Genomic DNA, 25395 nt, shown 5'->3' on the forward strand with positions numbered 1-25395 from the left:
TTGCTCAGACTTGATGCCTCTCTCTGTGACTGGATTCTGAATCTCCTATCAGAAAGACCGCAGTCTATCTGGGTTGGTAGCAGAACTTCAAGCACCGTCACGCTGAGCACTGGCACACCTCGGAGATGTGTGCTCAGTCCACTTCTGTTCCTGCTGCTGACCCACGACTGCAACACCTGCTCCAGCTCCATCAGATGACACAACAGTAGTTAGCCTCATCAGCAACAACAATGAGCCACACTACAGAGAAGAGGTGGAAAAACTCGGGAAATGGTGCAAGAATAACAACCTAAATCTCAACGTGGGCAAGATAAAGGAGTTGATTGTGAAGTTTAGGAGGACCAGATATGACCACCATCTACTATACGTTAACAGCTCGGTAATGGAGAGAATCAAGTTCCTCAGAGTCCATATCCTGGGCACATTTTCTTCACTTGTCAGGAAGACTCAACAGAGGCAGCACTTCCTCAAAAGGCTGAGGTGGGCAAGGCTACCAGCCACCATTCTGTCAACTTTCTACAGGAGCTCAATCGAGAGTGCCTTGGTTGGTTGCATTACGGTGTGTTTGGTTTCCGTAAAGCCTCGGATCAGAGGTCAGTCCACAGGACCAAAGAGCAACAGAGAAGTTCACTGAGGTTTCTTCTTTCCCCCGCCCTTGTTGTTATTTACCAGATGGTTGTTTCAAGAGAGCTTGCAAAATCTGTGAGGACCCCTACCGCCCTGCACACAGCATCTTCCATTTACTCCTGTCGGGAAAGAGATACAAAAGTATTTGGGCCAGAACCAAGAGGTTGAGGAACATCTTACCGCAGGCAGTAAGATTGCTGAACTGCTAAAACAACTCCCTGTGGCTCAACTATTTATTAATAATATTTATTTTTAATATACGTACATAAAACATGTCTTTCAGTTTTGTGTTTATGTAGTGTTTGTATATGTGTTATAGCTATATTTTTTTTCGTGCACTTGGATAACCATGTTGAGGAACTAGGGGGGGCATCCGAGGCGCTCTAGTATTTGCCAAAGCCCTTTCCTGCTCACGGTGTCAAAGGCTTTGGTGAGGTCAACAAAGGTGATGTAGAGTCCTTTCTTTTGTTCTCTGCACTTTTCTTGGAGCTGTCTGAGGGCAAAGACCATGTCAGTAGTTCCTCTGTGCGAAAGCCACACTGTGATTCTGGGAGGACATTTTCGGCTACACTAGGTATTAGTCTATTAAGGAGAATCCTAGCGAAGATTTTGCCTGCAATGGAGAGCAGCGTGATTCCCCTGTAGTTTGAGCAGTCTGATTTCTCGCCTTTGTTTTTGTACAGGGTGATGATGATGGCATCATGAAGGTCCTGAGGCAGCTTTCCTTGGTCCCAGCAGAGTATGAAAAACTCATGCAGTTTGGTATGCAGAGCTTTGCCGCCAGCCTTCCAGACCTCTGGGGGGGATTCCATCCATACCTGCTGCTTTGCCACTTTTCAGTTGTTTAATTGCCTTATATGTCTCTTCCCGGGTAAGGACCTCATCCAGCTCTAGACTCAAGGGTTGTTGAGGGAGCTGGAGCAGGGCTGATTCTTGGACTGAGCGGTTGGCACTGAAAAGAGATTGGAAGTGTTCAGACCATCGATTGAGGATGGAGATCTTGTCGCTGAGGAGGACTTTGCCGTCTGAGCTGCGCAGAGGACTTTGGACTTGGGGTGAGGGGCCGTACACAGCCTTTAGTGTCTCATTAAATATCCCTGAAGTCGCCAATGTCGATGCTAAGCTGGGTTCGTTTGGAGAGGCTAGTCCACCACTCATTTAGGATTTGTATTTGCACTGTGGATCGGCATTTGTGTTTGGTTGGGTTGTACTGTTACAATTGGATGATAAATAAACTTGTACTTCCTCAAGAGTTTGCAGAAGTTCAGTCTGACAGCAGAAACCTTGGCACACTTCTCCAGATGTGTAGTTGAGACTCTCTTTTGTTTCTCTTTCACTTTAAGGAGCACAGGGCAATACTAATAGTGATGCTTTGTCTGCCTTACAGCAGGCAATTTGTGTAATGTTACATGTTCTGTACTATTACATAACAATAAAGGAATCTTTAATATCTTTCTATTTGTGTACAGTTACCGATAAGTATAAATTCTGCCTGGCCCGCAGAATTTGTACTCTGACAATAAATTTGAACTTTGAAGAAACCTGACAGAACAATTTTGGTTATCTTGCCAAAAGCACCAGTTAAATAAAATTCTGATGCACAGATCAGCAACTTAATCCCTAAGCCAATAATCCACTTTTAGGAGTCCAATTTTAACTTGTCAAAAGCTCAAAAGCTTGTTGTTGAAATAAATCATTTGAAGAAAGTGAAGGCAGAGGGACTGATGAACACACAGACACAGAGAGAGAGAAAGAGAAAACACTACTGCAGCATGCTGATGGAATCCAATCCTGGGGTATTGGAAATACCGGCATGCATCTGTTTTTTGGTGACAATGTTTATCACCCATTGGAATAAAGTACAAAAATATGAGAAAATTACAGAGTGACTGGACACCTCTTTATTCTTTGCAGCATGGAAGTGCTACCAAAGATTCACAAAGATGACAACTACCCTTGTGAGCTTGTGGGGACGTGGAACACGTGGTATGGAGAACAGGATCAAGCTGGTAATATTGTTCTAAGCTGAATCACAGCAAATATTAGTAGATGTTAGCAAATCAATTTTTTGGTGTGTTTTATTATGGCAAATCACATTTGTTATGAATATTTAAAAATGATTCTTTATTTTCTGATTGTTACAACTGATTAAATGTGGCAATAGCTTTTGTTTTACTCACATAAACTTGATTTATAGTTTTGATTTTGAACCCTTTATTTTCTTTATGATGTATTAATTCTGAAGTGTTACTCATTGCAGGAGAATAACCCCAGTCTTCAAATCCTTCTGCCAAAATGTGTTTTATGTTGCTCCACAAATCTGTGTTTGACTTCCTTTGAATAATGATTATGAAATTAATTTTGTGGCTGATTACATCAGTGTATATAGTGGACATAATCAACTATTTCAGTTTTTAAAAAGAAGAAAAGTGATTTATTCTCCGCTCTTATTGTGTGGTATTTGGCCCATGTGATAATTCACAAACTCAGTTGTGTGGCAAGTCGTAAATGAAAACTTCATTTTCATAGCAGGAACTACAAAAAGCAGCTAACATTTTCACTGGCCACAAATAAACTAGAGAATCTTTAACAATGAAATGGAGAAGGCATGCTATTCTGTTTTCCAATTTCTCTCTTTCAGTCCACCTCTGGAAGTACAGTGGAGGCTACCCTACGCTGACAGAAGTGATGAATAAGCTGAGACAAAATAAGGTAATGTGATTGAAAGGGTTCATTATACAATGAAGAAAGACTATGTTTATTGTAACACTTGCAATATGCGTTTTAGCTGTTATATTTACCAGATGAATATCAAAAAAATGCAGGGAAACTGAAAACGCTGGAAGCACTCAGTATGTTGGATGGTATCTGTGAAAGAGAGCAAGAGTTTTTGATAAAGGAGCTTTGATATGATGTCAGCTGTTTGTCTTTCCACTAATGCTGCCTGGCCTGCTTTGTGTTTCCAGCAGTTTCTCTTTGTATATATTAAATTTACTCGAGCAGCCATTATCAATATTGTTTCATACTTTAGAAAGTGGAGAACTTGAGCAAAAAACCATTAAAGTTCAATATTCCTTTGTCGTCCTGTACTCAAAATAGACAAAATTTGTTTATCAATTTCGAGGTGCCAATAGTGCTGGTCCACTTTAGAGATGAGAAAGAGTAGCAAAATTGAGACATTGAGTATCTATGGGTCCTGCCACCTCCTCTGATGCTGCTGTCCCAAGTACTGCAGTAAACTCCGTCGCTGCAAGGCCTGCTAACTGTTTCAACAGTGAACCCATGCTTGAGCCATGCAAGTCACCCTCCCTGGCCCTGGGTTCCAAATCTCTGATGCCATTAAGTAGCTGTCAGCGCCTGAGGTCCTTTGGGCACCCCTGCTCGCCATTGGCAGCCACAGGTATCCCAGTCCCACTAATTTAGTCCCAGAGTACTTGGCTCCAAGCTCCACTCTAAGGTTCTCTTTATTGGCACGGGGTGGTGGTGGGGGGGGGGGTTCTCACACACTGGTGCCCTTCACCGGTCTGCTGCTCAACCTCTTGGCTGCCAAGCATGGGTGCCACCATCTTGGTTGTGGACTCTTGGGATCTTCGATATTTTAAAAGAAAAATTCTCTGGCCCCATTCTACAGACTTTACCAGTGGCAGAGCTGCCTAGTGAAAACAAAATCAGAAAAACAAACTCTTGTTGCTTTTTCTGCTGATTTATTTCCATTTGCAAAACCTACCTAAGCCAAAACCAATTATCTAGGTTTTCTTTAAACCCAGAATAAAATTATAGAAATCCTAGATATAGTTTCTGTGTAGAGTTAACATTTTAGGATGATGATTCGAGTCTCTTTCCTTCTCCATTTCTCATTAGAGATCATGATTTCAACATTGAAAATTTCTGGTGTGAAAAAGTATTTTAGCACACAGTAAACACTTGATTAACATTGACCACAATGTGGTAATATGGTTTATTGCATTACAAATGCAAACTACAGAGAAAAAGGTACTTTTATTTTTCACGCCAATTTCTTCCCTGATCTTGTTTATGAAAGATCAGGAATTGAGATCGTTGGAGAACTGGCACAAGGTCAGGGCAGAGAACCATGATAATATTGAGTAGTGGGGCTGGTTTGAGAGGCTGAGTGACCTACTGGTGCTCCTATCTCCTTATTCTTTTGTTCTTGGCACTACCCGGTAGAATTTGGCCCCAAGTTTCTTAAGGAAGTACAATACAACTCCTATCCAAAATTGGATTCTCCAAAATCCTCATTTATCTGAATTTAAAAAAATTTTTGTGGATTAGTGAGGATTTCCAAAACAAATCACAAATCCTCATTTATCCAAAATTTTTTCGGAGCTGAACTGTCCTCACAGGTTGGGGAAAAAACTTAACTCGACATGAAATTAGATTGACGATTGTCCTCGTTGCAGGTAACTCCCTCCCCTCTCTCTTTCCATTTCTTCTTTACCTTCCCCTATTGAATTTTCTCTCCATTTCTCCCCCTCAAACTGCGTGCTTCTGTCCTAGCGTTGTCAAGGAGAGTGGCCTCCTGCCAGGAGCGCGGGCGTCAGACTCCTGGGCAGAAACGGGGCCTCGGTGGGGAGATGTCAGTGATTGGCGGTGGCCAGCATTTTTTTGGAGAGAATTAAACATTATTTTAATGCTTAAACACTGTTGCAAATGATTTGCTGTTGCTACTGGGCTGTTTTTAAAAAATGGCTGGTTATCTGAAATTTTTTTTTAATCCCGACATAGGCCCGGTCCCGACCATTTTGGATAATTGGAGTTGTACTATATTAGGAAGGATGGGTAGAATTTAGGAGCATGTCAAAGTAGTGAGTCAGAGAATTTGGAGAAAATTCTACATCATAGAGTGTATACAGCTGAAGACACAAACAACAGCAGTGGAGTGATTTTAAACTAAACAAAGATACAGTAGAGGATGAAACTGAGGGGGACAGGGATCTCTGAGCATTGTTTAAGCACATACAGGAATTGGCTTATATCATAAACAATCTGGTTGTTTATCTCAGGGTTCATATATTGGAGATATCTGCAATAAAATATTTTATTTAAACACTCTAAGGTTTGTTGTTTTATGGAATTATTTAGTCAGTTCTTAAAATTGTTTGTCTTAATCTATTGGGACAGGAATGGGATTTTAAAATGTGTGGGTTACTCTTATTTTTCCCTCCCCAACCACTTGACTATTTTCATTTTTACTGCAATGATGTGAGATGGGCCAAGTAGGGGTCAGGTTTCTTGGAAGAAGGAACAAATCAGTGTACCTTGAAGCAGCTGGTATTGGATCAGTGCAGCACAGAAACAGACCTTTGGTCCATTTGCCTGCACTGAACAAGATGTGGAAGCAGCAGAGTTTTACTTTAATCTGGATGTGATCTACCTCCTTCTATCCCCTGCATATTTACGTGTCCATCTCGAAACCTCTAAAATATTATTGTCCTAGCTGTTTCCACCACTACTGGCAGTTGATTCTAGGCATCTTGTTAAAAAATAAATTCCTCACAAATCTCTTTGAACCCCCTCCCCATTTCAAATGCACGTCCTGCCGTATTTTGCATTTTTGCCATGAGAAAATTCTACACCCTATCTATGCCTCATCATTTTTTAAAGCTATCAGGTCTCCTCTTGTCAGCCTCTGGGACTCCGGGAAAAATAACTTGTGTGTCCAATAGAGAAATACAAAAGCTACAATTATTAGTTTTGACAAAGGGTTCACACTCAAAAATTGACTATTTCTATTCATGGATACGCTGACTGACCTGCTGAGTTCATCTAGCAATTATTTATTTCACAAGTCTGTACAGTATCTTCTCATAGCTCATACCCGCTAATCCAGGTAACATTCAAGTAAAATAAAGTGCAAATGGATCTGTATTGTGCATCATGTTCTTTTCTCAATGTGAATATTTGTCTGTGCTACCAGTGAATTGAAGACTTTATTTTCCAGGAGTTCATGGAATTTAGGAAGGAAAGGGGAAACATGCTACTTTCTCGCAAAAACCAGTTGCTTTTGGAGTTCAGTTTCTGGAATGAGCCTAAGCCCAGGGCAGGACCCAACATTTATGAGCTCAGATCATACCAGCTCAGGGTAAGGAACGTGCTTTCTACAGTTATGTAGTTATGATTACAACGCGAGAAGGGCATTAATAGTTGACCTGCATTAATTGGTTGTGATGGAATAAGTAGAGCATCAAACTAATACTTGAAAGACTAGTATTTCTGATTTTAATGAGAATAAAATGATTTCCTAATAATAGCTTTTAAATGACCAGCAAAGCAAAACCTATCACTTGCAGCAAACTAAATTGGCTCTAAGTGCCATTTGTAATGTTTTACTTCTTAAATCATCCTCCACTCTGCTTCAAACTTGCACTTAAATCTGTTAATTTTTCTCATGCTTGGGCTCAAGTCTACTTCTGCTCATTTTCTTGGAGCTGATACATGCCAATGACATGGGATTTTTCTGCATATATTTGTAGAAAATCCAAACCTATGGAAAAGCAGTATAGTCCCATTAACTAGTTTGTTGAATGATTCAGCACAATTAGGGCCGGTGGGTCTCATTCTTTCAGAGGTACCAAACGTTGGAATCGAAGTTGAATATAAAACAGCTTGCCAGAATTCATTGGCTGGTGAAACTTGGCTGTCTAGAGTTCCATAGTGATATTCTTTGGTACTGCATGCAACTCTACTTCCCCAGTATATTAACCATGTTTAATGCAACCTGTACATAATGGTACAGTCTATTCTGCATCAGAACTATTGCATTAAGAAGATATTTTTGTCATGAAATGATGTCTAAATTATTTTTATTTTAAATTTAGACATACAGCATTGTGACTGGCCCTTTCGGCCCACGAGTCCATGCCACCCAATTAACCTACACCCCCCCCGGTATGTTCTGGAGAGTGGGAGGAAACCAGAGCTCTGGGAAAAACCCCATGCAGACATGGGGAGAACATACAAACTCCTTACGGACAGCATGGGATTCGAACCCCGGTCCTGATTGCTGACGCTGTAAAAGCGTTTTACTCACTGCTATGCCAACTGTGCCACCCTCTGAAAAGTCTAGAGTAAATTAGTTAATAGGGAGAAAAATATCTTAATGGGATAAGTCGTGCTTTATGTAGTTCTTATGTACCTTGTACATTCCTTAGTTTACATAGTCTTCACCTTAAACGTGATACATTTACTGGTACTATCTTTTTTTTTAAAAAAGCACGAGAATATTGAGATCCTGTTGCATTATGTTTGTAAATGGAGTTTTTGATGTTGTTTTAATATTGGTATGATTTTTCCAGCCAGGAACAATGATTGAATGGGGTAATAACTGGTGAGTGGCATACTACTGCTCGTGTACAATTTGCCCTTGTACATTAGGTATAAGATGAAATTTGCATTTTAAAGTTATTTGGCAATAATGGATTGAAAGCAAGCTTATTTAAATCCTTGAATTTAGTGTCACTGTATATTCTAATCTTTTTTTTTCCAGAAAAAGCTAATATTGGGCTAACTACTCGTTCCTTCACATGTGAATTGTTAGTCCAGTCTTTCTGAAAGTCTCTGCTTAACTCCTGCATCTTTCCATCTGATAAATGTCTATCCTTGCATTTGCCTGTAAGATTTCGGAATGTTCTCAATTTCTGTGCTCATTCCCAATATCAGACTGATATATTTCAGTCCTCTCCTTGCTGAAGAGATCAGGTCACAGTGGTAAAAGAAACAAATGGCTCTCCAATTAGTTGTGGAACAGTATCCATCTTTATCCTTTGAAACAAAGCCTCAATAATTCATTACCAAAAAATTGCCCTCTCTGAATCAACATTTAATCCACAATAAATTAGAGTCCTGTTGTTTTTGTTGTTTTTCCATGTGGTTTTACCTTTCTTTATGCTTGCTTCTAGGTCGTATTATTCCCTGTTTGTAAACTTTTGTCTGCAAACCTGAAGCTGACTTGGGCAGAACAGCTTTCTTATCTAACTGGTTTAAGACCAGTTTGCAGTATAAAATGGGCAATGTACTCAAGTTTCTTTGTTAGTTGTTATTACTTGCTACATTACTTGCCTGCCTGCTGGCTCATACAGGTCAACCCAGAATGGCTGGCTTAACAAATCGAATTGGAATGTACCCAGGATGTGGTAGCTATCACTTTGCAAATAATAGTCTTTCTTGCTATGCCATAGTGGTAAACGTTTTAAGGCCGTTCCCCTCAAGAATAAGTATACTGCTTTGGATACTGTTGAGAACTATCTACCAGGGGCAAGCCATAGTGGTGAGGTTTTTTGACACAGAGTCTGGCCCTTCAGCTCAGAAGGGAAGGGAGTGGGGTGAAGAGGAGAGCTGCAGTTATAGAGTTGATAGAACAGATAAAAGATTCTGTGGACAAGATTGAGACTCCTTGATGGTTTGTTGATGGTGCCAGGGTCAGGAATGCCTCAGATTGAGTCAAGTGGAAGGGTAAGAAGCCAGGTGTCATAGCCTTCGTTGGTACCAATGACATAGATAGAAAATGGGATAAGGTTCTAAAGAATGAATATGGGGAGTAAGGAAGAAAGCTGAATTTTTTTTTTATTGCAGCACCTTTGGGTCCACAAGCCAGTGGAGGCCAATTAAAGCCCATTAACCTTGAACAGTGGGAAGAAACAGAAGCACCCAGAGGAAACCCACGCAGATGCAGGGAGAACATACAAACTCCTTACAGACAGCGAGGAAATCAAATCCTAATCCCGATTGCCGGCGCTGTTACGGCAGTGCGCTAACTGCTGCGATAACCCAGCAGAACCTCAAGTGTGGTAATCTATGGACTGTTGCCTGTGCCAAGTGCCAGTGAGGCATGTATAGGAAATTATGGCCAATGCATGCATGGCTGGTGCAGGGGTTCACATTTGTGGATCATTGGGATCTCTTCTGGGGAAAGTATGATCTGTACAAAAGGGACAGATTGCACTTAATCTGGAGGGGACCAATATCCTGGCAGGTAGGTTTGTGAGAGCTGCTGAGGAGGATTTAAACTAGTTTGGCAGGGGGATAGGAACCAAAATGAGTGAGCAGCGAATTGGGCAAATGATGCACAAGTAGATGCACTGTGCAGTGAGATTGTGAGGAAGGAAAAATTTCAAGTGTAAGATTAAAAATATAACCTGTGGTACTTTGGAAACAAAATTGAAAAATGTGATGAATACAGCACTTAATCAGAATCAGAATTTATTATCATGAAACATGGCACAAAATCTCGTTTTGTAGCAGCAGAGATAGCGCAAATATTCCTGTAACTTAAATTTTTTAAAATACCGTAAAAGAAAAAGTGAGGTAGTGTCTGTGGTTCATTATCCATGGGGAAGAAGCTGTTTCTGTGCTGCAGGCTGTTTGTCTTCAGGCTCCTGTACTTCCTTCCTAATGGTAGCAGTGCGAAGAGGGCATGGCCTGGGTGGTGAGGGCCTTGACGATAGAGGCTGCTTTCTTAAGACACTGCCTCTTATAGATGTCCTCAGTGGAGTAAAGACTGATGCCCATGATGGTGCTGGCTGTATTCACAACTTTCTGTAGTCTTTTCCAGTCCTATGCATTGGCGCCTCCATACTAGACAGGGATGCAACCAGTCACTGTACACCTGTAGAAATTTTCATGTCTTTGGTAACATGCCAAATCTCCTCAAAGTATAGCTGTCGGCAAGCCTGCTTCATGATTGCATCGACATGGGGGGCCCCACGACAGGCCTTCAGAGATGTTGACGTCCAGGAATTTGAAGTTCTTTACCACTTCTGCTGACCCCTTGATAAGGACTGGTTTGTGTCGTCCGGATTTCCACCTCCTGGTCTACAATCAGCTCCTTAGTTTTGATAGCGTTGAGTGGAAGGTTATTGGTGTGACACCACTCAACTAGCTGATCTATCTTCTTCCTGTACGCTTCCTCATTGCCATCTGTGATTCTGCTAACGATTGTGGTGTCATCAGCGAATTTGTCGATGGCGTTTGAATTGTGCACAGACACGCAGTCATGCGTCTCAATCGAGTATCTAAGCTGTGCACGGGGACTCACATTTTGCACAAAGGAAATTAATGCATAAAAGGTTAGTTACCTAAAATAATATTAACAATAAAATCTTAACTAAATGCGTTACTTTATAGAATGCAGTCATACTGTTATATTAAAACATGCCAGTACAGTTTTATTAGCCATGACAGATAGGCTGTGCCAAAATCATCTTGAACATACTTTTGACCCAGGAACAAAATTGGCATAACATGAGATTTTTGCACACACTGACTCCTAAAAATTGGAGGGAATATTGGCGACCAGTGACCAGTGGTTTTCTAAGGCGGTGCTGGGGCTGCTTCTTTTCACACGGGTCAGTGATTTGGATGATGGATTACATAGCTACGTGGCTAAGTTTGTAGTCTATACAAAGATTGGAGGAGAGTCAGGTAATGTTGAGGAAGAACAAAATTTGCAGAAGGACTTTGACAAGTTAGCAGATTGAGCAAGAAAATGTCAGATATAGTACAGTGTCAAGAAATGTAAATCATGCACTTTGGTGGAAGGAATAAAGGTGTTGACTAGTTCAGAAATCAGATGTGCAGAGGGACTTGGAAGTCTTTGTGCAAGACTTCCTAAAGGTCAGTGATAAGGGATGTGATGCTGAGGCTTTATTGATTTAACCACACTGGGAATATTTTGAGGTGTTTTGGGCTCCGTATCAAAAGAAGGATGTGTTGGCATTGTGGACGGTCCAGAAGAAGTTTACAAGGTTGATTTCTGGAGTAAAAGGGTTTTCACATGAGAAGCATTTGAAAGGTCTGGGATTGTATTTGCTGGAGTTTAGAAGATTGAGGGGGAGGTTTCATTGAAACAGATCGAAAACTGAATGGCTTGGATAGAGTAGATGTGGAGGGAATGTTGGGAGTCTGTGACCAAAGATCAAGGCATCAAAATACAAAATGGTCCCTTTAGAACAGAGATGAGGAGGAGTATCTTTACCCAAAAGGTTGTGAATTTGTGGAATTCATTGCCGTGAACAGCTGTAGAGGTCAAGTCAGTGGGGATATTTAAGGCAGAGGTAAATACGTTCTTGACTGGGAATCGTGGGTTACGGGAAGAAGGCAGCACCATGGGGTTGAAAGGGATAGTAAGTCAGCTATGATGGAATGGCAGGCCAGACTCAATGGGCTGAATGGCCTAATTCCGTTCTTGTCTCTTATGGACTCCAACGTTGGAGATGATTCACTTCCATCTTCTATAGTATTAATTAACTCAGTCTCACCTGCTGGATCTGCAGACTTCATCATGTTTACCTCACCCCCTGGATCCTTGATTCAGTTACAAGCTTTTGGAGGATTCTTGAGAAGAAAACTTTTATAACACCAGTTCAGGTTTCATGGGCTGATTGGTTTCCTTCTGTGCTGTTTCATTCCATGAATTGGATCCACTGACATTCTTATTTTCTATTTTTGCGTCTACTTTTTCTTTGTCCAGGTCTTTAAGGTTTTAATTAGTTGAAGACGCAATTTAAATATTCGTTGATTGGAGTCAGTCACTATTGGGAGAAACATTCATTAGCTGCCCTATTTACTAAGATTCAATGATATTTTTGAAGTGACCAAGAGTTTTCAAGTACAACATAGGTGTTCAACAGTAATTTTAATTGCTAAGAACTTGAAGATTATTAAGTGGTAACCTTTTTCTCATGTCCTCAATTTCCATGTTTGTGAGTGTGTAGTAGTGATAATAAGTGATTCCAGGTTTGTGTGATCCATTAGTTGTGTTTAAATTGTCAATAATTCATTATGCTATTTTGCCATGAGACTCCAAATACAGCTTCAACAAGTTACAAACATTAACCAACTACCGACTTTGCCCAGTAATTAGAAATGAAACGCGAAAGTTAGGGGAGATCGTTTGAACATTTTATTAAAGTCCAGATTTATGTTTCTGCAATGCTACTTCAACCTTTCTAGTTCAGAAAGGGAACAGTTGAAACTGTAGTTTCACTCATATAAATAGTAGTTTTTTCTTGGCAAAACCCTCATTCTGAATGAATTGGTTTTGATGCAGTAGGTCTAGAATTAAAGTTATTTGAGATGTAATTATGGCTATATCCACAATGAATTGTTTCAAACTTTATTTAACAGCAATACGATTTCCCAAGAGCAGCCAGTAAATAGCTAATAAAATAATAGTGAATACTTGAGGGCCTTCTAGTGCTAGAACTTTGTTCTTTCTGTCCTTCTCCACACTGCTTCTTTTTGCACTCTCTTCCACACTTTTTGCCTCCCTCACTTCCCAATCTCTTCAGCTATTCTAATACCAATTTTCTTTGACTGCTTGTGGTGGATTGTGGCTTGCTTTATTGTCTCCATTACTTCATTGACTATTGAACTTGCCATACAATCACCAGGTTTTCATTGATAATTGCCTTTCAGAAAATTGCAGAACAATTGCTTTCAGGTTACATCAGATTACAAAATGTGATTGAAAAATAAACAGTGATGCAATCTCTCCATTTAGTACATCAACAGGCTGTTTATATGATTCACTCTAGTGTTTAAGCCACTTTTGAATTTGTCTTCCTTCCTCCAACAGTAATGCATTTCCTCCTTCGTCAGCATTGCTCTATTTTAACTCCCATCATATGTTTAGCTAGGGAATTTGTGACGGCTGTAAATATATATTGACTGTTTCAATTTTTGTGGAATTTTCTAATGAATAACCACACAAATAGACTAATTTATATTGCAAAAAATATTCATTGTTTGGTTCTTCTCTAACCATTTGAAATGATTAAGAACTTTAACAGTGGAACATTTAAATTAATGTACAAAGTATGTTTCTAGATGCTGCATAAAAGAAAATAAGTCTTAAATGTTCTCCACATTGAGTTCATCTGATGCAGCAAGATCATAATGTGCATAATGTAAACTATAGCTTAAACTTTATTAAAGGATGATTTTGCATCTGTATATCTGTTTGTGGAACTCTTATTAGAGAAACTCCATTGCATGTGCCTATTCCAACAAAACAGTTCAATCAGCCAAATTGTTCACTTTCCTCAAACATTGTTACGTAAAATTATTTTCATACTCTTGAGAAAATTTAGTTTTTTAGTGCATAACCCCAGTAAGGGAAGTGGGTCTTTTTTGTTATTGGTAAGAGATCACAAGGAAGCCCCGTTCTCCACAGAAACATGTTATGGTATCTTTTGCTCCAATTTTAACCAGTATGGATGCTATGAGCCAAATGGCCTCTCAAACAGGACTTTAATGATTCTGTTCTTGCCTCTCTTGCTGAAGGGTTTGAGAATTTAAAATAGGACATTGTAGCGGGCCGAGTGGACGCACAGCGCAGTATTGCGAACTGTCGCCGGCACGGTTCTGCGGGCGTGTGGAACTATAATACGGACAGCTGAACACTCACACGAGAGAGTGCCGAGGAATGGCACGTTGATCTGCTGAGTCTCCTGCCGGAAGGCATGGGACACTCACAAGGCTTAATTTAAACCTGCCGGTCCCGTGGATCGGCAGCAAACTCGTAGTGACGTCCCACCTTGTCCCGTAGAGCCCGGGACATGTGGTATATAAAAGAAGCTTGTAAACTCTGACTAAATCAGTCTTGAGTTGACTAATCTGGCGTGTGTATTTGTATTACTTTAGTACTTCTACCGTAGTAGCCGCTACAACATCCTTTTGAAAAATAGCCAATGGAAGAGGGATCAATATAGTAATGTTCAGGATAGACAGTGGTGGAAAACGGTTTCTATGGCAGCTGCCCCTAAACCTACTGCCTCTATCTAGCAGGAGGACAAGAACAGCATCTGCCAGATTCCCTGCAAGCTGAACTTGCAGGATATAACTGAGGATATAATTTCCTATCCTTTATTGTGTTGAATTTTGGCAGTTTTCATCTACCATCACATTTTCCAACCAAAAATAGACTTTGTTCACAATAAATTATTTAAAAACAGAAAACCATTCACTTCCCACCCTTATCCATACATTTCCATCACGGTGCACTGTTACATTCATTTCTCGAGCAGCATTGGAACCTTATCATTACTGCCCCCTCTGTTGTTTGAGAGGCTTCCCCTCAGTCTCAGCCCCTCAGTGCCTGGAAACAGAAAGAATCTGGACAACGGTCCTTCCACACGGTGCCTTCATGTTTGCTGCGCCAAGCCTTGGTGTGTCTCTCAGGACAAACACCAACGTCTGTCGGCACAATCCCGCACCAACATCTCCATGTGCTGTAAGACCAACTGATTTCGGTTAGACCAAAGTGCGTCTTTCACAGAGTTGACTGTCTTCCACCAGTTCTGGATGTCAGAGTCTGTATGCCATCCCAGGAACAGCCCGTAGATCAGAGAATTCTCTGTCACGCTGCTGCTAGGGATGAACTGTGACAAGGTTCACCTTGTATATGGTGCATTCTTCTCCTCACACTCTTAGCGAATCTGCACTCCACAAAGAGATGGGTTGCTGTCTCTACATCACCACAGAAACAACGTGCGTTGTGGGTGATGTTCTGACTTTACAGGAAGGATCTGACCAGGAGGGCTCCTCTCACCACTGCCTGGACCGGGCCCTGGTACTTGTTAGTGAGCACTGGTCTAACAGCAACGTCATCCATGTACAGAGAGGCTTTGATCTGAGAGCCTCCACTGCCTGGCAACATCACTTCTTTTATGCCCACATCCTTCCTGATGGATTCAGCAAATGACCTTATACAGCACACAAATAAGACTGGAAAGAACAGAAACCCTGCCTGACTCCAGGAACCATGCAGGTTCTGTGTGGGTGGATCACCTGCCCCAGGGTAGACTTGACATGATTGACAATGGCTTTGGACAGGATTTTGTAGACCATGACATGGGTCTCCCAATTCTTGATATCCTCCTCCTTCCCCCTTCTGTTTGAAGATGAAGGCGATCATGGTCTTCCTCATGGAGTCTGACATGCTGCTTTCCGGGAGTATAGCGTTGTATTCTTCCAGCAGGTCCAGGTCCACCTAGTCCCACAGAGCCATTTTCAACTCAGCCACTGGATGGAATATGTAAGCTCCCCGAGGGTAATTGGCTGGTTCAGATTCCCCTGCCTGCTATCGCCAAAGACTTACGTGATAAGAGGTTCTATGGGGCCATTCTGTCTTTAGTTTTAGTGTTGTAGAGTTGGGCATAAAAGGATCTGCTGATCCTCTCCATGCCTGTCTGCAAGGATGTGACTGAGCGATCATTTTCCTTAAGGCTGTAGATCACAGAGCTCCCTCTGTGAACTTTTTGGGAGAAGGCCATGAGCATGTATCCTACTGTTCCACTGTGTGGACTCTCAATCACTTCAGCACCCAATGATGGTTTGCCATTCTTTTAGCAGCCACAGCTAGATGCTATGACTGAATCTGTTTGGAAATGTATTTAATTTGTCTTTGATTATTTCCTTGACCAGCATGTGGAGAAACATGAAAGTTAGATTCTGTTTATTAAAAGGCAATTGTTTTTGGTAAGTTCTTCAAATGATGAAGCAGTTCGTGGGATTTGAAAAAGCATTTGATAGAGAACCAAGTTTTACATTTTAAATTTTTTATATTTAAATTTAATTTTCTTTTGTATTTAAATGTTACTTTTTTTAAAATTTAAATTTAGACATTCAGCATGGCAACGGGCCCTTTCAGCCTATGAGTCCGAGCCACCCAATTACACCCAATTGACCTATAACCCCCGTTTTGATACATATAGATTTGTTAACTGAATTTGAAACCTATAGACTTGAATGAGCAGTGACAAACTAGGTACAGACTTGATATTAAACAGAAACAAAATGTGGTGATGGACAATATATTTTCCCGGACGAGACTGAGCTGTACAGTAATTTTCTCAGGTGTTCATTTTAGAACAACCTTACCTTGTGACGCTGATTAATATCCTGGGCATGCGTATACAAGACACAATACATGTTTACAGACTATATTTGGAAATATGAAATTAATAATACCCTTCAAGAAAACACAAGTAGACTAGTGAGTTGGTTAAAGGAGAGATAATGAAGAAAAATATTTGGATAGAATGAATAAGATACAATATAATTTTACAATTTAAATAAGTAGAATAGAATTGTTTTTCACCTTTAAACACAAGGCTCATGTTTTAATGTAAATACTGTTGTTCAAATTGACCAGTTTTATAAATAAAACCTGATATTTGCATGTTTTGTTAATTCATGGGTTGTGGTCATTTTATTTTGTTGTTGACAATTTCCATTTGTGCTCAAAGGTGATGTTGAGTCTCCATGACTGTTCATGTGTGAAATATACTTGGCCATTGCTTTTAGATGGAAGCTTGTTTAGTATGAATATCAGTTGCCATTTAGTAGCCGACGTCTGAATGTTTTTGTTTTGCTTCGTGTAGTAATTCTCTGAGGACTTGTTTATAATTAATGACTACAGTGAATGGATAATTTACCATCAATTCCCAATGACTTCAATTTTACTGGGTCTCTTTTATATCATGGTGTCGAATAATTTCCTGATAGCAAGCCAGCCATTCTCTCGACCTATCCAGTTCAGCTCTTTTGTCCATATTTGAATTAAGGTCGTAAAGTGATCAAGTGCAAAATGGTCCTGAAGAGGTTATGGCTAAAGGAATGCTGCTTGATATCATGAACAACTATTCCTTCAGTCATTTTAAGTATAGGCTGATGGGGTAGCAAATAGCAGATCATATTTACCCTTTATTGTAAAATGCTCTGTTTTGTTGAATAGATGACCAGGCTGTCACTGAAACATTTTGGCCAGAAGCGTGGCTATATTTGGACCATTCGTCTTCCCCATTATTGTCAAAATATTAGGTCCAAGCACGTGTATGGATGCAGGGCACTCAGCAGATTTTTTTAAACTAAGTGGAGTCAAGTGTTGTCTAAGGAGTAGCCTCTTTAAGGTTGAGAGGAAGCTCAGCTGGGTTATCCATTTGGCCTTGCCTGAATATGTTTGCGCGCCAGAGCTCTGTCATTGTTGTGGATGGGAATGTATATGGAAACTTCATTCTTACTTGGAATTGGCAAGCCTGCAGAACTTGGATCAAATGGTTGGCTGTACAGTCATTAGCTCTGTTCAAACCATGGCTGGTTCAAATCTAGCATGCATGGAGTTGCTTTTTTACCTGAGTTTATTGTATATGTGGATCTATATTGAAGAATGCCTTAAATTTGAATATCCTGTATTAACTGTTTAAAAAATTTAATGTTACAGCTGCTTTTATGTTTGAGGATTTTGGTTGAATGAAAAGTCTTTGAATTTTTCAGCCAGTCTCCATTCAGAATTTAAAATACTGTAAGTGTTTGTGTGAAGTTTTATTAGTGTAATGGAATAAAACTTTAATTTATGCAAATCTAAACTTGATAATGGAAACTGCATGTTAAATAAGTTGAAATATTGGATAATCAGTTCTCCCACTAAATTTTGGGAAAACTGAGTTATTAATCATTATTTTGAGAATCAAACTTCAACTTTCCTAGGTCATTTTCAACAAAATTGAAACAGAATCATTTATTGTTCTAATACAATTCCTTCAAATCTGAATTCACTAGAATTAATATTTTCTGTTAATTTTTCATAGGGCTCGGGCCATTCGGTTTCGACAGGAGAACAATGAAGCAGTTGGTGGCTTCTTCTCACAGATTGGTGAACTGTATATGGTGCATCATTTATGGGGTAAATAGCTTCCTTCAATTAGTTACTATGTTCATGTTTCTTTGCACTATTTGTAGCAAATTATGGGACATAATGATTGTGGAATGTGTTTAATCTTCATGTGGAAGAAAAAAAACTAAAATTAAAAAGTTTTGTTTCAGAAATATAACAAATGATTAGCAGCTGCTAAAACTTTGGCTATTGGGGTTCAAAAAATATGCTCATATTGTATAATTTTCATATTGTGTGCGTACACTTTGAAAAGTGAATATTTGTTTTGTAACATTTATTTGGATGAAGAACATAGGCAGAATAAATGCTGCAATATAATTATATGTTTTCAATGAACAATTTTTAGGGTTTATCATTAATCTGAAGGGGATTGATCACTTCTATAAGATTTTGTCTCTCTTTGCTTATAAATTGTTTCTTTTATCTTTTAATGTGTCAACCTAACTATGTCTGAATCTTCATCCCTTTCTCATCACTAATAATCCCTTTTGTCTGCTTTCAATTCTTGTGAAGGATGCATAACCCGTCTCAAAATCTGCCTTTGGTCAGACGCAGACTGTTAGACTTCCAATAGTTTTTCATTTAGATTTCCAGAATTTGGAAAGTCTGTTTTAATTGGTCTTGATTCTAAATTTGAACACTGATTTTGTTTTAAAGATATTCCTAATAGAATTCCAAGTAAAACTTAACAAAACAAATAACTGATGTTGCCGTCTCTTGTTCAGATCTTCCCCACGAAGAACAGCAGAGTGTATTTGTGTAGAACCGTTATTATTGCAACATATTCCATGATAAACTTCAATACTGAGCCACAAGAATTATTACAACTGGGCCAAAGAGGTGGATATTCAGAGTATCTTAACGGGGAGGCTTAGTTTAGGATGGAGGTAAACAAGATGTCTGCATAGCTACATCTGATGGAGATATTAAATTTGAACGCCACAGATCAGAATTTAATGAGTATAACACCCTGAAGTTTGTAGCAATGGATGGGGTTAAGCAGATATGGAGGCATTCCCTTGTGGAGAGATTTGAAGATGATGAGAATTTTTAAATTAATTCGTCACTTAACTAAGAACGAATGAAGGTCCGCAGGCACTGATGATGGGTTACAAGCGCATGTTGAAAATGAGGGCACAGGCATCAGACTTTTAAATGACATCTTGTTGATGGAAAACGTCGGAAAAGTCATCTTGAGTTAACTGGCATGGATGATGAACCTGATGGGCTATATCATTTCAGTTTTTAATTGGAAAAAGGGAAGCATATATAATGCTTATTTGTGCTTTCTTGTAACTTATTAATTCTTTAGTACCTTAATCTGTATGCCATTCTCTGCGAACAAAGCTTTATTGATTCAACAAATTACTCCTAAATTTATGCCTGCTGCATTTGACTAACATGTAACTTGAGAATATAGCTGGTTTTCAACACAGTTACAACTCAACTAAAGAATTCAGTTATAAGATAACTAGATAGCAATACATTCATGTTATATAGAATTAATGAACCATCCAGTGGTAGCAGCAGTAAAAGGATAAAGGCGTTCAGCAACCAAGATAATCTAGAGAATTCGTGATTACAAAACTCCAATTATTTGCTGTTTGACTGATTGTTTAAGAAGCCAGGGCTGCTGTAATGCGGCGCTGCCTCTAGTGTCCACCCAGGGGAGCTGGGAGTCGAAGCATAGTGCTTCTCCCAAGAGTTCAACTGCCCAGTCAGTCTTAATACCTAATGAGAAGAGTATCTCTCAGTGCATCTCTTCATCTAACTCGATCATGCCAAAATTGATCTCTCTAATGTCAAATCAAATTTCCCTACATCAGCAAAGACCTGGTGGTAGGACTGTGGCTGCAAGAAAATTGCAGATGAAAAGAAAGTTGATGAATCATATCAAGTCAAGAGAGCCAAATCCGACGTTAATGCGCTACTACAATTTGCTTCATTATTTCTCGGTTAATGAGGAAAATAATGAACCAGAATTAACTCCTAGCATTAATGTCACAATCCCTGCTGAAAATCTGCGCTGATGTTGTTTACAACCAGGGATGAACTTTGGTATGAATCTTCTTCCACAAAATCAAATGGTGCCACCTTATCTATCTAAGCTGCATGATTGTGCGAAGAATTTGGAGACCAATGCATTTGCAGCACAGCAGCAAGCCAATATCTTCATGAATGTTCATGAAGAGAAAATGGGGGCAAGCAGAATTACTAAGTTGGAAGAAGAAATAGCAGCTTGTAACAGTAACGTCAGCTTCAATTCTGTGTCCTGAAACAAAAGGCTGTATAATAATGGAACTCCATTTTCATGCCAAAGTAAGACTATGTTACCGAATTTACCAAAAAAAAGTATACACAGGGTGTATCATGAAATGTAATGCAAAATCTCAGTTAAGTTCTGGATATCTATGAAATTGTAAATGTCTTTAATTTATCAAGGGATCTGCTTTAAAAATATCAAATAGCATTTGATTTTATTGGCTTTTTATAGTGAAGAAAATAAGAAATAAAAATTTGACCACTTCTGTCTTGTGCTATTTATAGCTTACAAAGACTTGCAGTCAAGAGATGAAACACGAAATTCAGCATGGCAGAAAGCTGGCTGGGATGAGTGCGTATATTATACAGGTAACTGCTGTGCATAATTTAATGTTATGAAAATCCTTTACAGCCAAGAGAAAGCTGCATTCGTCAATAATGCTCCTACACAGTGCCGTTTTAGCTGCAGTATAGAACAAAGAAAGAAAGAAAATAAGTTGTGACTATATTTTGTTATTAGTCTTCAAATGTGGGAGATTCCAATTCAGTTTCAATAATTTTACCTGTCGAGCCATATATTGGTGTCACTCAGCAATTAAGCCGCCATTCAGTACCCAAGAATTAAATGTGATCATGTCAGTTATCTTTTGTGTCTGGCACTGAGATTGAAGCAGGATTCCCTTTCAATGTAGTTGACTTTGTTTATATAATTACTGATTATGAGATAGAAATTTTGTGACACAGAAGTCTATGGAGACCAATCCAGTCAGCCTGATAGCCTTCCCTATATATTATTTTACATTTTTCAATACAATTTTAAAAATGCATTGTTTCTGCTTCTACTATTCTCTCTTGAATTCTTTGCTCAGCCTACTCCCCCTCTCTTTATCACTCCCTTGTCCTCTCATCCCTCCTTACCCACCTCTCTGTGAGCCCTGGTACTTTTCCATGCAACCATAGGAGGTACGGTACGTTTCCGATGATCTGAAATGCTTGGGACCAGACCTATCTCGGTTCAGCAAATTTTTTGGATATTCGGGAATTTTCTCCAAGCAGACCAGTAGCATCAGGAGAATACTTGTATCGGCTGTCACCTATCCCTAACACCTCCCCATGCAGTTGCCGATTCCCGATACCTCCCTACCGCCATCGCCAATCCTGTCCAGGAACCCGAGGTCTCCCCTCACCTGTAAGTGGTAGGAGATTGCACAGGGATTGTCCTCCAGCTGAATTTCAGCGACCCCTCTGAAAGTTGCAGAAACTCATGGCAAAAAATGATCATTTATAAATAAATAATCAGTGCTATCCTTCCCTTCAATGTGTAACCTGTGGACAAATGACTCCTTTGTAAAACTGATGCCCTGTAGCATGGTGGGTAAAATTAAAAATTAAAAAATTTTTTCAAAAGTCATGTCACCAAAAAAAAAACTTTTGGATATTCTGAATTCCGGTTGATTGGTTTTCGGTTAATCAGAAGTATACTGTGTAACAATTGTTCTTACACTTCCTCTCTCATCACCATCCAGGAACCTAAGCAGCCCTTGGCAAAGATTCTTGTGCACGTCTTACAAGTTACCTACTACATTTGGTGCTCCTGACGTGGCCTCCTGCACATCGGTGAGACCAAGTGCAGACTTGTGAATCTTTTCTGCAGTGGTCACCTTAAGCTCCCATTTCAATTCTCCTTTCCATTTCCACACCAACCTGTCTCTCCTTGACCTTTTCTGCCAGAGTGAGGCCCAATACAAGTTATCAGTCTCGACCTGTCTTGACTTTCCTTATTGATAGAATACCATCTTCAACAGCATGCATCTGTGAGCATTGTTCTGTATACTTGTATTCATGACAGCTAGATGAAGGATAATGGTACAACAGGCGGCCCAGTTAGCAAAGAAGTTAGCACAACGCTGTTACAGCAACCAGGGTTCTAATTGTCTGTAAGGAAATTGTATGTTCTCCCCATTCTGCGTGCATGCTCCAGTTTCTTCCCACCATTCAAATTGTACTAAGGTGTAAGTCAATTGGGCATAGTTGGGTGACACGGACTGAAAGTAAAAAAAATAATAAAATTGCTGAATTAAACTGCAATGCTAATGCAGAATTTTGTTTTTGAAATTATCCAGTTGATATTTTGAGGAATATGCTTGCATTTCCATATCATATTTGCATCAACTGTTAAATGCCTGCTCTCTGAATATAAAGTCAAAATAAATTTGCTTTTAAAAATTGTCCGATTTTGATGCGCTAATTTCAAGGAAAATGTCTGATTTCAAATTTATGCACGAGTTGTGCACTTTTTTTTTCTACAGTGCCACTCATCCAGCGGATGGATTCCAGGATTATGATCCCACTAAAGATTTCACCACTTCAATAGAGCTCAACTGGGAACTTCTTTCAAGAAAGTGGGGAAAAAAAAGTGAACAGGTTACTGACATAATTCATAAAACAAATTTTAACTTCTGGACATTTTATCAAATTTACAGAAACATTTCTGAAGCCAACTGCGACCAATAGCAATATTTTATTTCTGAAGCACTAAAATTACATTGTTGGGTGTTTAAAATCCTGAATATTCAACTTCTATCTTATTGTCTTATTTCAGTTTCATTGCACTGCTCTGGCTTTTGGACAGTTTCACGAATGTTGGTGTGTTTATTTTATCTGTTCCACTTGTTTTACTCAGTGGGATAATTTTTGACGGTAATAACTGAATTAATATTTTAAAGTTTCTGTGTTGCAACATTTTATGCCCAATTCTTGGAAAAAAAACAAGCAATTGTACTTCCCAACCAAAAACATTTAATAAAGGACACTTATCACAATTTTTAAACACTGTTAGTTAGGGAATTAGTTTTTGTGGAGAAAAATTAGTACACCTTTTGTTTCTCTGATACAAATTCATCATAAAATGTTACAGTAGGTTATTTTTGAGTTGCTTTCTCCTGCTGCAGGCAGGTGCATGTTTAAATCACTGTACAAAATTTAAGCTTACGTCATTTTTTTAAAATCTGGTTTTGTCATGTGCTTATTTTTTAAATGGCGCCATTATGCATAATTTTTGGGATTTACAATAATTAAGTAAATCTAAATAATGAAAGAAGTGAGTTTCTATGTCACTAATCAATAGGCTACAACACCAAATACTCTCTGAAATCTGTAATAAACTTGATTTACATTTGTCTTTACATTGCCTGCAAATTTTGTAATATAACCAAACTTGGATTACAAGTTGGGTGGCACAGAGGTGTAACCAATATTGCTACTATCTCCCAGCTCCAGTGACTTGCATTCAATGCTGTCTTCTCCCCAAATGATTTTAATGGCTTCCAACTCCGTCCCAAAGAAGGGTAGGTTGGACGGATATTAGTCAGAATCAAGTACCCTGGTGTGTAGGGAAGTAGCAGAATCAGGGGAATTGATGGAAATGTTGAGAGAATAAAATGAGATTAGTGTAAATGTGTTTGGTCAGCATGAACTCGATGGGCTGAAGGGCCATTTTTTAATACTTTTTGTCCTATGACACACAAGCTAGTTCTGTTTCCATTTTAATATTGGGTATTGAACAATTCCAAATAGATGGGGTGAGGGTGATAAAATAGTTATTGTGAAATCCTTGCCGGTAATAAAGATTAGTTGACTACAGTATTTTCAATTATTAAATCTGTTCTAAAAAGTGCAAAATTGTTCATTTCTACTTCGGTCAAAAACAGCAGATGTAGAAAGAGACCAAAGTAAAATAACAGGTTCAAGATGCATTAATCAGAGCACAAAAATAATAATGATGACTGAATGTATGCAAGAATAAGAAAATAGGAGGTAATGTTGCAGCTCTATGAAACTCTGGTTGGACCACACTTAGAACATTGTGCTTAGTTCTGGCTGCCTCATTACAAGGGTGTGGAGAGAGTGCTGAGGAAATTTACCAGAATGTTGCCTAGATTGAAGAATATGAAGCAGAACTTGAGCTTTTTTCTTTGTAGGGAAGGTGTGTGAGGAGGAAATGTGCCCCCCCCCCGAATGTATGTATTATAGGTGGTCACGTGTCCTTCCCCCACCCCCCTTTTGAAACTTATTTAGATGTCACATCACCTGTCAATCAAGGGTGGCCTCCGGGCATTAGTGCACACCTTGCTGTTGGCTAATTCAAATCCCTCAGCGTCATTGTTGACTAGTCACACAAATTAGCACTCGATTTTGCTCCAACACAGAGCACATTTCTCTATCTCTGCCTTATGGTGATAGCCCAGAACACCACTCCATGCCAGATTGCTACTGTGGACGTCGCTGGAAGGGGCGCGGGTAAGTTGTGCACTGAATTGAAGCTGAGCTGTAGTATTGCTATAGATATAATTGCTACTCCCAATGATTAGGGGTCTGGGAATGTGGAGATACCCATGCAGGTACCATTTGTACCAGACCCGCCTCCCAATGATCAGGGGTCCAAGAGGATGGGTATTACCCCTGCTTCTAGTGTGCGTATGTTGGCACCGCCTGTCTGAATTAGTAATTGTGTACTGTTTAATGTTGTCCCATGTTCTTTTATAAAGTGTGAGAGTGTGTTTTATTCCTGTACCATTTTCCCATGCTCTTTTATAAATTGTGTGTATTTTATTCCCATAATGTTTTCCCATGCTTTTTATAGATTGTGTGTTTTATTCCAGTACCATTTTCCCACGCTCTTTTATAAATTGTGTGTATTTTATTCCCTTAATGTTTTCCCACACTCTTTATAAATTGGGTTTTATTCCCATTAATATTTTCCCCACACTTCTTTAAATTGTATGTTAATAAAAGCTACGTGTGATTGCAAA

General features: G+C 39.4%; 1 protein-coding gene across 1 annotated transcript in view; it reads left to right on the top strand.

Moving 5' to 3' along the window:
* nipsnap2 (nipsnap homolog 2) overlaps positions 1 to 25395 on the top strand; it is a 56319-nt gene extending 30924 nt beyond the window's left edge. The window contains exons 4-10 of the mRNA XM_069911397.1: positions 2542 to 2636; positions 3269 to 3339; positions 6590 to 6730; positions 7944 to 7975; positions 18237 to 18331; positions 20870 to 20953; positions 22894 to 25395. Coding sequence (XP_069767498.1) covers positions 2542 to 2636; positions 3269 to 3339; positions 6590 to 6730; positions 7944 to 7975; positions 18237 to 18331; positions 20870 to 20953; positions 22894 to 22958 — 583 coding nt within the window. The 3' untranslated portion in view covers positions 22959 to 25395. The remainder of the gene's footprint in view (positions 1 to 2541; positions 2637 to 3268; positions 3340 to 6589; positions 6731 to 7943; positions 7976 to 18236; positions 18332 to 20869; positions 20954 to 22893) is intronic.

Source organism: Narcine bancroftii, chromosome 14 (genome assembly GCF_036971445.1).
Source record: "Narcine bancroftii isolate sNarBan1 chromosome 14, sNarBan1.hap1, whole genome shotgun sequence".
In the NCBI taxonomy this organism is placed as follows: domain Eukaryota; kingdom Metazoa; phylum Chordata; class Chondrichthyes; order Torpediniformes; family Narcinidae; genus Narcine; species Narcine bancroftii.